This window comes from Echiichthys vipera (assembly GCF_963691815.1).
Source record: "Echiichthys vipera genome assembly, chromosome: 16".
NCBI classification, from domain to species: Eukaryota; Metazoa; Chordata; class Actinopteri; order Perciformes; family Trachinidae; genus Echiichthys; species Echiichthys vipera.
In genome coordinates, this window is record NC_139841.1 from 3,186,336 (window position 1) to 3,200,119 (window position 13,784).

The 13,784-nt window shown below is 40.0% G+C and overlaps 1 protein-coding gene across 1 annotated transcript in view; it reads right to left on the bottom strand.

The window, feature by feature from the left end:
* Positions 1-690: 690 nt before the first annotated feature.
* The window catches only part of slc12a2 (solute carrier family 12 member 2), a 76,839-nt gene continuing 63,745 nt past the window's right edge, over positions 691-13,784 (bottom strand). Inside the window, exons 22-27 of the mRNA XM_083929599.1 lie at positions 12,607-12,729; positions 11,241-11,352; positions 9,851-9,937; positions 7,851-7,986; positions 7,576-7,643; positions 691-7,257 (exon numbers count right to left, since the gene is read on the bottom strand). Coding sequence (XP_083785725.1) covers positions 7,122-7,257; positions 7,576-7,643; positions 7,851-7,986; positions 9,851-9,937; positions 11,241-11,352; positions 12,607-12,729 — 662 coding nt within the window. The 3' untranslated portion in view covers positions 691-7,121. The remainder of the gene's footprint in view (positions 7,258-7,575; positions 7,644-7,850; positions 7,987-9,850; positions 9,938-11,240; positions 11,353-12,606; positions 12,730-13,784) is intronic.

The window sequence follows — 13,784 nt, forward strand, 5'->3', positions numbered from 1 at the left end:
GAGGCGGAGTCAAAGTCTGACAAGATGGCGACTCCCGTAGGTGAGCACGATTGGATCAAGCTGAGAGAATGGACCCTGACGGGTATGCTACGTCCATTTTTCATACAGTCTATGGGCATGCTGCATTATTTGTTTTGCCGAGTCCAGCCCTACTTTGCAGTGATTGGCTAGAACAGCTGTATTTTGAATGGTAGATTTCTGTGACAAGAGTTGCCGGCTAGTTGGCTAGCTGGTTTGCTAATTTTTATCTCATTATCTCAAGATCATGAATTAACAGTCTTGTTTGATAATCAACTTAATCACAAGAAAACAACTTTGTCATCCAGAGAGAAGATATTTGACCTGTGATCTTGAAGATTACAGGAATTAAGGACAACCAAAAGAAAGTCAATAAATGTCTCTTTTTCATTTAAAAAAGATTAAACTGACTTTCTTTCACACTTTCCATGAAAAAAATGTGAGGCGAAAAGACGTTATTTTTAGCAGATGGGTTTATTTATTTGAAAAATTTGAAATTTTCCAAATAGTGTAATGTTGCTGTGCACATTGTAGATTTAATTAAACAATGTCAAACTAAACTATTTTTTTTGCCTTAAACATATTGTATTTTCCCCACAATATACTCTATTCCCTGCCTATTCAGTAACCGTATAAAAAACAAAAGGAGACTTCAAATGTAACTGATTTCATTTGATTTATTTATTGCAATAAAGATGTACAAAGTATTGGTAATCATAAATGTTAAAATGTTAGAAAAAGCATATCTGTGACTGTTAACAGTACAGGGTATCAAAACATTACTGCTTCAACCGTCTGAGTCAATTCCATCCACGTTTATGTGAAAGCAGGAGAAAACACGTTGATTTGCTTTTGACGTCATGTCTTTTCTTCAAAAGGCATTGAAAAGATAGAAATACAGACTTGAAAAGAGAAAAAGACAATTTGCTAAAATCAAAAGGCAGCAAAACAATAAAAGAAAAAAAAAATCAACATGCAAATTAACTTATAACCAAAACCAAAACATACCAAAAAGTGGAGAAAATCCTTAACTAAAATAAATATCTTTCTCCATGTTGAAATTGGACATAATTATTCCACTCCCTTAATTTATGCCATTAGACTACGACGTTTATTTACAGGTTAGTTTATGTTTGTAGTGTAGACAACATCATCCAGCATCGTGGCTTGACACATGACAGATGGGGGTTGGAGAGGAAGGGGGCTTTGGCAAAAGAATACATGCAGGAGATGTCAAATGACGGTGTACAGTAGTATAATCAGACAGGTGTTTAGAATCTATCAGGAGATAAATGAAGACACACAAACACTATTTGGTTGTATAATGTTGACAGGAGGTCTTTTTGTTTCATTTAATGTGACATATCAAAGACAAAGATCCCCTCCAGGTCAGACAAATACATTTATGTGTGTGTATATATAGGCATATATATATATATTCTTTAATATACAAATATAGATTAACCCGTGTTCTTGTTTGTAATATTGTTGCTCTGTAACAGTAAGAGAGCGAGTGCTTCGCAGCAGAGCTGAAATGAATGGAGTTTGAATACACTCCTAGATGTTGTGATAATGCACAATAGCACCCCTAAATAACACCATCTCCTTCTATCTCAATAAAAGGACAGCATGTGCTAGATACCACTTGGCATAGTGTGTAGTTTAAGCTGTTACTATCGACGAATCCTGTGAACCGTTTTTGTGTTTCGCCAGCTAGCAGCGCTGCCATTACTGCTGTGGCGTCTTCCTCCAATGTGCACATGCTTGAATGGGAGCTGTCATTAGAAGTGAACCTTTTCTACTTTTACCTGTACTTTTTACGCAGCATTACTTTTGACAACAATGTCAAGGAAGTCGGGAAGAAGCTGTGCAATTCTCTGCTGCTCCAACAGCAGTGGGAAAGTTCAACTTTGGAAAAAACCTGAATGAAATACACAAACCTCATGAAGAGTGCCCCTGTCTGAGGCCATACGGTCTACATGGATACCCTGGGCGGGCAGATGTTCTCCAGAAGTGGATCAAGAATATTATCAGAGGGGACTTTGTTCCCAACAGCAACAGATGCTCAGTTTTGGTTCACACTCGTCAGTCTCACAGTGTACAGCATGAGGCTGCCTAGCTTAACACTACTTTAAAAGTAATGCCACTCAGCTAACACTGCTTAGCTAGCTCACGTTAGATGCCTCTATCAAGGCTGCCGTGGTCGCACAGATTAAACTAACTCAATATGGTGTTATTGTGAAAGATAACATAAGTTGCTCTAACTAGGGCATCCTAAGGACCACAATGTAAACGTCAAGTAGCTGAGTTAATCAGTGATGGAGGTAAATAATCACAGCACTCTTTATGAGGTAAAGGTTTGTGAAGGTTGTAGAAAAGGTTCACTTCTAATGGCAGCTCCCATTCAATCACATCAGACGCCACCGCAGCAATGGCGGCTTGTTGACTTCTGGTACTTCTCCATATTATTCTATAAGTAGTCTTGCATGGCCAGACCTCCACAGCACAGTCACCACTGGTTACCCTGCGTATCATTCTGGGATAGGGGGGAAAAACACTCTGGGTTATTTGTATTTCTTTAAACCAATTACAATCTTCTTGGTTGGAGCTAAGCCCCAGATGCAGCGACAGTGCCCTTGCACAATAGATAGCGGAGACAGTGGAAGGCGAGTGCTGAAGTAGGCAGCCAATGGTAGGCTTTATCCCAACAGTCTATATCCGGAGAGTCACACTACTATACAAGAGATCAATGTATTTTATCTTACAGGAATGGATGCAACATTGACGGACATCGACCAAACTGTGTCTTTGGAGTGCCACTGCAAATTAAGGTGGCATTGCAGGAATTTAGCGTTGCACTTTCAAGTCAAGAAACAAAAATGGACAAAAATCAAAGCAGCGGAGGTAGAGTTATTGCCACTTTCACACCTAGTTTTGTCATGGTTACGGATTAAAACTATATACACTACATGTCGCCTACAGATCCATTTGGGTCCTCGAAACCAAGGTCAGTTTGTCAACATGTCTAATACCAACGGATCTGAGGTGAGTCCATCAGCTCTGGCTGTTTGGGATTTAATTATCTGCTCTATGTTGGACTGGGTCTCTTCTTTTAAAAAGGTTATGCGTGACGTGTTCAGGAAGATTTTTTATTTAGGGATGCTATTGCATGCTATAACTTCAGCGGGGATTGTCTTTGACTGTGTCTTCAATCAAAATGCCTGCACTTCCTCACCCAGTGCATACTTTTCACATGCTTGGAAAGTATTCAGGGAATATTAAGGCCTAGTCCACACGAACACGGGTATTTCGAGAGTCTCCATGGATACAATTGACAGTTTACCGTCGCACTCATGGTTTTCCTGTCCACACATGACTGCTGAAACTAGACTTTTCCAAAAAGTTCACCCTGGAATCCGAACTGTGGTTAACTGTGGATGAAAGACCAAAAATACCTGTGTTTGTGTGGACTGCCCCAAAATATACTGGTGAGCATGGATGTGTGTAGTGTGTATGTACACCCAAGACCTTTCCTCAAATCACACACACACACACATGCATACATACATACATACATACATACAGTATGTATGTATGGTGTATGTCAAAGTCCTGGTCCACACTTTTGGCAGGTGAAGCAGAGTGATGAGTGATGGGATGCAGTGGAATAAATGCTATCAGCACACAGACGCTGGCACACAGCAGAGTGCACCGTGCCCACTGCAATCGATGCAGCAAACAGCTCATATACATGGTGGAAAAAACAAGGAGACTACAATATGTTTGCTAACGCCATTATTATACAGTACATTCAACTAAGTTAAGCATTGTGTCACAATCCTCTTTTGAAATTGCATACAGTAAAGGACAGAGTACATGAAATGCTAAATCCGCCAGTTTCTGGGGAAACTGAGAAAAAGTACATCATAAAATAAGAGAACCCTGTTTTATTCCATTAGTTTTACGGCAGTTTCTTATCTATGACCATATTTCCAGTTGCTTTTCTTCTGAATTGTGTTGCAGTTTAGGTCCAAGTTCACTTTCCTGTTAACTGCTGACATTAGCAAACAGTGGAAGTATAATCTACGATGAGCTGTGCAGTTATTCTTTGATACACTGCAGTTAGCAAAACATTATCCTGCATATACCATGGACTAAGATGTTTCTGCAATTCAAATGGAATTATTTATTTTTCAGGGCAAAGCACTCAAGTAGAACCACTTAATCCAACCCTAGGGTGTGTTCAGACTGAACACAAATTTCACGTTAGCTCCGTGTTATCCATGCAACCTTTATAACTGAAGTGTTTCAATAGTCCACTGACTGCACAGCCATTCATTGTCAGACACCTAGCAAATTACCAGTAACTTCCTGTTCATTCTTTAGTTTTCTAAAGATTCTTTTTTTTTTTTTCCTGGACCTCCTATTTTCATTGGAACTCTTTGGGAAACACACGATTTTTTTCATCCTCATGGTGAAACATTTTAACTCACTCTGATGTCTTTGACTCCACTTGCATCTTTGGACTGATTTTTTTTTAGGGATTGATTCTCAAAAATTCCCTTCGCATTCAGTCTAAATGCACCTTTAGAATAAATGTAACTTTACAACTCCAAAAAGTAGAAGTTGTCATTTAGTAACAGCAGTAACCAGGTTTAATTTGGGACAACTGTGTCAGAGGTGTGTGGTTATCTGAAAATAATGCACACCCTCTGACCAGGTTATATCCGACCCATTTAGAACATCAGTGTTTCAAATAGTGAAATGGTCTATACATGGCTCTTCTTGGAGCCATGGTACTTTAAAGTGAAATCCCGGCGTAAAATCATCCCATGGACTTTTTCGGCACTTACGTACATCAAATAAGCCATCGAGACAGTTTTTTCGTGTAAAAACTATTCTTGGCTAACACTGATTAGCTCGGGGCAGCAAGGTGAAGGCATTTAAACGTCTTTTTTAACCACTAATACTGCTCAAAATAACAGCAAACCTCTGCAGTAGCATGAGAAGAGTCCCTACACAGAAAACAAAGCACCAACAACGTAGTTAGTGAACCCAGAGTTTATTAAAAGAGTGTTTTAAAGACTTACCTACTGGCCCCTGTACCAGCTCCTGTCATAGTAAAGTCCATTCAAGTGGATTACCAAAGTCAATCTAAAAGGAAGGAGCCCATTGGTGTTTTGTATTCTGTGTAGGGACTCTTCTCATGCTGCTGCAGAGGACTGCCCCGAGCTAATAAGTGTCAGCCATGTCCGGCTGTTAGCGACTCTCCCTTAGTGGTTTATACACGAAAGAAAACTGTCTCGATGGTTTATTTGATGTGTGCAAGTGTCGAAAAAGACCATGGGATGTTTTTACGCCGGAATAACACTTTAAGCCTTAAAAAGGCTACAAGAGCAAGCCTAACTTACATGAACTGAAGCGAGTAGAGCCTTTGACAGGGACATGGACTTTTATTACAAGGACTTATGCAACACAAGCTCATATGCATAGAGGTATATCTTCACTCAGCCTTGACACATTCTAATGTCACATTCTTCCTGCCAGAAAGTCTTCCAGTGTGAAGCTTGTGTGACGTTCATTCTCTGTGCCCAGCTAGGCTCGGTAGGAATGGGGGAGAACAGCAGTCCATCATACACCCAGATGGCAAACAAGAAGCCAGACCAGCGTGCACAGGTGCAAAACTCAAGTCTACTGTGGCACTAACTCTGGCAAAGTGGACTAAATTACTATCTTGGTTGACCACTTGACCAGTAACATGCAGGCCTACAGTTAGCAATGTAACAGATTAATGCAGGTGGACTATGAGAAGCAAATGAAGATGCATATACAGTAAAGAAGACAATTGTGCTGAAAAGCTTCTCATTACGTGAAACCCATGGATCTCTATCTGCATTTACCCACAAACCGTCCAGCCATTATGGCTTATAAGAGAAAAGGAACTCATGACAATCGTTAGTTCTAGCATTAAGGCAAGGTTTCTGCTAGCTTGTTGGGTAGAGCAGTTTCTTTTCAGGGGAAGAACCATACATGTGGACACAGAAACACAAAAGCTGTTGAAGGAAAGACTTCATTTAGTCAATCAGCAGCTACATGGGAGAGAGAGTCTTTCCATCTGATGAGGCTCATGGAAAACTAGGTTCACATCTTCTCTGACAAACAAGATCTTACATTTTAGACCCATATACACATTTTTAGGCACTGTGCCTAAAAGATAAACTGTGTCTTGTGCCGAGTAGCTGAGGCTATCAGAAATATTCAACAGCTTGAAAAAGGAAGACTCAAAAGTGACTATAAAACAAAACCTTATGGCCCAAAATAAACATATTGATTAGGGTAAAAGAGAAAGAAAGAGAAATAACATTGAAAGTCTTCATTCAATTAAGTGGCCACCCTTCATTAAATTCATGCAATCCACTCGCATAAATGCTCCAACTAAGAAGGAATCACATTTAAAACTCAATAAAACTAACTATTATCCACTAATATAATAAGTCATATTGTCAATCTGGATAGAGATTATAATTATTTCATCTGATTCAACTGGAAGGCACATCCATAAGGCTTTAGTAGGTGTTGCAAAGCATTCTGCATGGTTCTCTCCCAATATTTAAGGACAACAACAGGGTGATTATTGCTGCATCACAAACACAACGGCTGGTCCAATGAACTTAAGAAGAATGACATTCCCATATGAAGAGAACAACGTGTGAACATGGTGCACGGCTGCTTGGAGCCGGAGAGAATGAGACTTTGACAAAAATTTAAAAATTTCATGAGGAAATTAGAAGAAACTAGAGCTACAAGAGATAAACTCAGACATCATGGAATAAACAAAAAGAAAGGAGTAGAGTGGGCAACCCTACAACCCCCCACCCAAACCCTGACATTCCTCCATTCACTTGTAGGGCTTTTACACATCTTCCTTCATATTTATTCACATTACCAGCATTGTTTCCGTCAGTGGCTGTGTATTCTATCGTCTCTGGAGTGTATGTGGTGCACCTTGGGTTTGGACTGGAACTGGGATGTGTGTGGGACTGCTCCCAGAGGCAGAAGTGGATGTGAGACTTAAAAACTTGGATTGTGTCCTCTGTGTGTATTTAAGAATAGAAGGTGAGGACGCTCTGGTGATTGCCACGAACCAGGAGGATGGGAGGCAGGTCCTTGGACAACACCTCCAACCAGGCCATGTACAGAGCGCTGGACACTGTGCCCTTCCTGGCCAACGGCAGACTCCTGCACACAGGAAGAGGAGGCAACAATAAGACAGGGCAATCATTAAAAGACAGACACACACACACACACACACACACACACACACACACACACACACACACACACACACACACACACACACACACACACACACACACACACACACACACACACACACACACACACACACACACACACACACACACACACACACACACACACACACACACACACACACACACACACACACACACAGACAGACAGACAGACACACACACACACACAGACACACAGACACACAGACACACAGACACACAGACACACAGACACACAGCTTACATGACAATGAGGTTGGCTGTGCTTGAGTGCTCCTTCAGCAGCTCGTTGAGTCTGATCTGACGATTAGTCTGGAGAGCAAAACACACAAATACAGGTTCAAACATTCAGGTGTCAACACTGACTCTGAGCCAGCACACACTCACTGGGCTGCAGAGGGCTACACAAGTATTCACCCCCTCAACTTTTCCTTGTGTAAGACGTAGTCATAGAACTTTGTGTTTAAACTTCTGAAATGAAAGGAGCCAGAAGGAGAACACAGTGGATTATAGTGAGACCTTGGCGCGGTACAGCTCCATCTCATTGTCGGTGATCCTCCAGGGTTCGCTGTCCTTCAGCCTCTCAGCTGCCTCCTGCTCCATGTCGTCTTCCTTCAGCCGATACGGCTCGATGAGCTCCTCAAAGGCTGTCACGCTGCACGACAACAACAAAAAACAGCTTCATGGTTTAACTCCTGCTGATACAACTGATACTGATATGACACCAAAATCAATACAAAGACATCCATCAGGTCAACAACACATGCAGTCAGGCGATCACACAGTTCATCCAAACCACTATACTTAAAGGTCAAAGACTTATAATAATAAAACTTATTAATGACTTATATGTAATATTGTATATATAAGTAATATTGTATATATAATTTACAGGAAAAAAGAAATTAATGTTTAAAATGCACATTTCTCTCTAATAAAAGCATACATATATGGTGCAAGTGAATCGATAATTAAATCGCAAAAGGAATTAAAACCACATCGTTTGTAGCACCAGGAATCCACATGACCATAAAGTTCTGTAGAAATCTGCAGGATGCCATTGTGACACCCCCACTCATGTGTCAGCAGCTCATTTCTAAAATGGTATCAATATTTTTCTGAGATCTAATGGAAGCTTATCTGATCCTCCTGATGTCATGTCTTCACACAAACACACGAGGGGGCTCTCTGACCATTCCACACACTTAGCCATCCAGCTTTCATTTATGCAGCTTGATGACGTAAACACTGGAGTTTAAAAGTATACATGGAAATCATGTAAATGACTTTATACAGAAATGTGGTACTTTGGAAGTGTTAGGATCATGATTTATACATTTCTGTTCTTCTTTGAGCTACTACAGAGTTTTCTATAACACTGGAGATCAAAAATAGAGAACAAATGATTCATTCTTGATTTATTCTGAGTACTGTTATTTTCTACTGTTCAGAATTTGATAGAATATCCTCTGTGTCTATACCACTGCTGTACTAGCATGTTTTTTTAATAACCAAGGAACTTCAAAAAAAATCTTTATTTAGTGAAAAACAGTGACAGAATTAGAGAACAGTAACCACTGTGTCAGAAAAGAAGATTTCAACAATGTTTTCTTCTCTAGGATTCACAAATGAACAGAAAGTGTAGAGGCCACAGCTTTGAATGACTTCAGCACATCTGCACCCACAGGACATCACTAGTTTCTCACACTGCTCTGGTTTGATCTTGGTCCATTCTGACCCAGTCTCTTCCACAGTTCACTAACTGGAGTGGGTTTCTTACACATTACTTTGTTGCCCAGGATTTTCCAGAGATCCTCTATGGGGTTTAGATCTGGACGATGGACATTTCATTGTTACAATATTCTTAGCAGTAAGGCACTGCTTCACCTGCAGCTGATTGGGAGACAATTGCAGTGCAGGTGCATTCATTCCTGTTCATTTTTTAATCCTATAGCCCGAAGAAAAAATTGTTGTTCTGACACAGTGGTTACTATTCTCTCATTTTGATCACTGTTTTATTTCACTAACTAAAGGTTTTTGTTGAAGTTCCTTGGTCATTTATAAAAACATGCTAGTACAGCAGTGGTATAGACACAGAGGATATTCTATCAAATTATGAACAGTAAAAAAAAAGAACAGTATTTCAGAATAAATCAAGAATTGATAATTTGTTCTAACTTTGATCTCCAGTGTATATGGATATATAAGGAAGATAAGGAAAAGCACAATAGGTCTCCTATAAAGAAGTGCTGTTTTTAGTCACTCATTATTCAGTCCTTCTACTCAAAAGCCTTTTATTGTTCCACGGCTATAGACCCTCCCTTTTCTTTGTAGACTCTTAATAATGTGAAACTTCCTGCCTCACAGGGAAAAGCAGAAGCAATGGGAATTAACTTGTGAAAGAAAACAGACTTTGTGTTTAAAAGAAAGTGCAGTAGTGAGTATGACATGTTGTACTGACACACAATGTGACTCAGCTGGTAGAAAAGCTTCTTTGAAGTGAGTTTAACGGGACTTACTGCTCCTTCTTGGGCTTGGTGTTTATGTCTCCCAGCACAGTGATGTCCGAGAAGTCTATCCTGAACTTGCTCAGCAGAGTGGCCATCCTGAAAAACAAAGAGCTTTGGGATAAATACAAGGAGCTGTGGACAGAAATAACAGCTCTGAGTCATCCTGAATAACTTGGACATTGACATGAAGTCGAGGGAGGGTGGAGGCAGGTGGGACAGGCATTACTGCGGTATTCTGGGTATGAGAGTCATTTCCTTTGGCTAACTTGAAATAAGAATGCATCATCCGTCTCATATAGAGAGCTTTAGACCACTGCGTGTTCCAACTGTTTGTTGTTTTTGTACTTCTGTCACATTTCAGCTTTCAAATATGAACAATCAATCCACAACTAGTGAAAGTGCAGAGGTAAAGAACATGTTTTTGGGTGAACTGCTTCTCTGAACTGAATGAATTTAATGCAGGAATCTGCTCAAACATACCTGCAGGCAACTGTACACTGAGGTGTACACAATGCATTTATTTGTTTAAATATACACTGCAATTTATTGACCTATTAGTATGGCTGTAGAGTAGGCACTTTAACAGTAAACAAACAGAGGGGATTTCTAAGTGCACAGAGAGCTGTGCACTGTATACTCTCACCCAGAGATAAAAGGCTGGGCTGCCAGCACAAAGCTAATTTTATCCAACAAAAGGAGGTAGGAGGCAGCTGTAGGGGACAATGAGAGACAGAAGTGTGTGTGTGTGCGTGTGTGTGTGTGTGTGTGTGTGTGTGTGTGTGTGTGTGTGTGTGTCATTATGCTGCAAACTGATTCTGTCGTGGAGGTTTAGGTTTGGACCCGTTTGATCCAGGTCCTGCCTCATCATCATAGTGAGGTTGTCAGGTTTGGTACCTGAGTTCTGGCTTCTCTTATTAGTATAGCATTTGATCTAAAACCCTTTGAATTGCCGTGTTGCTGAAAATGCTATCAAAATGAAGTTGCTTTTGGCTTTAAATGCCTTTATATGAGCAAAGAAGTGAATTATCAGAGTAATGATGAGATATGATATAAAATAAGCAGTTCTGGTCACACATACTGACTGTGGTGATGAAGACATCATCCAGGGGGAACACAAGCACAAAGCATCAAACAGCTGGCTCCACTACATAGTTGGTCTATTTTACTTTTTGGATTTTAATGGACCATACTGGAAGTTTTCAACACATTCACAATTAGTTGTTACATTTGTCATTCCACTCTAAATTCAGTGTACTGTGAACTAAATATCTGTATGTTTAGTTATCTTTAAACAAAACACACAGGGATTTTTATGTTACTATCATTAACAATAACATAATAATAATAATAATACTTTTGTTAACCTTTGAATTTGACAAAGTGGGTAGGCAGTACTTACGCTCGGCGGTCATGATCAATCCTGTTGATCTTGCCTCCAATGAAGACCCGGATCTTGCAGTCCTTCCACCTCTTCTTGTTGGTCAGCAGGTAGGGGATCAGCAGGGTCAGACCTGCACACGACACCACAAAGAAGCGCTCTTAACATCTGCTGTGCCTCAGTAGAGTACAGAATGTACACATGTGCGATCACAGTGTGAGTCTGTTTTGTGGATGTTGACATGGTGATGATGATGATGCCAAATGAGTCCTGCCTCTGGCCTTGTTTCACATGTTTACACCCTGCTGGGCGGACAGAGACCCAATAAAGAGTTATATGAACATATTGGCTCTGTTCGCTCCACTCAGCATCACAGCACTATTGCACTGGATCAGCTGTGTATTGATCCGACATCCTTTCCTTCAGATAAACATTATGAAGAAACTAGATAAGACTAGATAGGGACACGGACCTCTGAATGAAAGGAAATGTCACATAAATCCAGTCATTTTCATTTTCATTTGAGCATTTTGTTTTATGTTTATTGATAGCAATTTCATGATTATGAGATGCTTAGTCATAATAACTTTACAAAATACAAATGGTAGCACAGCAAATGCATGTTGTGACTGTGGACATTGTATAATATTTGCCAAGCATTAAAATACATTAGCTACCAACATCGTTATTCTCATGTGGGAACACAAAGCAGGGTTCCTCCACATTTTCCATTTCAGAATTCCAGACTTTTTTAGACTCAAATTTCCAGACTTCTCTGAGGATTTTTCAGTCAATATTAAACATCTGAATACCAATTGTTAGATGCTTATTATGTAAATAAATGGTTTGAAAATCCAACTTTGGACAATTAACCAGGAACTACAGAAGAAAACATCTGTGCTTCATTGGCTTTTAGAAACATACTTAAATCAAATCCAATGTAGAAAACATGTTTGGAAAAAAAATCAATAAATGAGAATGCATTCCCACAGTAAACGGTAACCATGGTAACCCGACACCATTCTACAGCCAGCTTGATTAGTTTCATATCATCTACAGGTCGACTGTGATGTGTAAATAAACTTGTATTGATTTGTATTTATTAATATATTTTATTTTAGAAAGTGAGTAAATAGTCTTGAAACAAAACAAACATTTTCCCACACTTTTCCAAATATATGCAGACCTGAAAATGACTCAAATTAAATTCCAGACTCTTCCATACTGTGTAGGAACCCTGATCATTTTGTTTTCTTGGTCTTCATGCAGTGGAAACGAGGGCATTGCCTCTCACAGCAGTTTGGACCATATCTGGACTATGTTTGCTCTTCTGGGTATAGTGGAGAACTTTGTGACATCCAGCAGTGGATTCATATCCCAGACTCACCTCCATCATCAAACAGCCACCAGACATCCACTGTGCCCTTCCCTTGTTTCTTTTGGAACTGCTGGCTGGCCTCCAGCAGCCTCTGGTCAGAGACATTCAGTGGTACAGTTGGGCTCTTCTTGTCTGCACACACACACACACACACACAACACAGCAGAAGCTCATTTAGATGGCAAAACAGTGTCATTTCTCTAATATGTTGGTCTGTTAGGAGTCCTGAGAGTGGAACAGACATAGGAGTAGGATTTGACGGACAGACCTACGTGTGTGTGTGTGTCTGTTACCTTGTCTGTGACTATTTTGGTTTTGAACAAAGTTTTGAAGCATTTAAAACATATTATACAATTCCATTAAAACTAAAAGGCAGGTTATGAAACCTCAGCTCCACAGCTGTGACCCTCTACAGTTTCTTATACTTTGTAGAAAGGTTAAATATGGAGAATCTTTATGAAAAGCTATATCTAAAAAAAAAATAACGCACCCACGGGGTGCATTAGAACCCAAATCTATTGGATTTACAATGACACCCTCTATCCAGAGAAAGGCAGCTAATCCTCAAATTTAAGAAGCTGTGATCAATAACTGTTTGGCTAATCCTTTCAGGTAATATAAATGGAGTACAGGGATAAATAGACAACAGTGGCTGCCTCGAGGTTCAAGACTGGACAATCGAAAGTGTGCTTTAGAGAATGGTCAGCAACAATAGGAAGCAACAGCAAAATGTAGTAAAGCTGAAGAAGGTTTTTTTATAAAAAAATACGTTTTTGTCATATTTTAGAGCAAATATGCCAACTGTCACTATATGCTGACAGCAATATAAGACTGATGCCTGCATTCACCGACTGCTCCTTCTGCATGATTGCACCGCAACTGGGGGATGTTTCCTAAACCATTTTCAGCAAATAATAGGCGATACAGAAACAGAATCTTGATTTATATTTGATCAGATCATCATCCAAGAAAAGTACCGACAGCAGAAAGAGCTGCAACAGCGGCGAGCCGTTGTCTATGTGAACGTGACAGCTGACAGGCCGTAACACGTGCAGAAGTGATGAATCAGCAGCCTCTTCCCCTCTCTTTTCTCCCTGTCCCTCTCTCAAACAAACAGGTGCAGGTTCTGCAGCACTGCAGTCAGTCTCTGTCCCTCTCTCTACTGACAGCTACTATATGTATAAAGG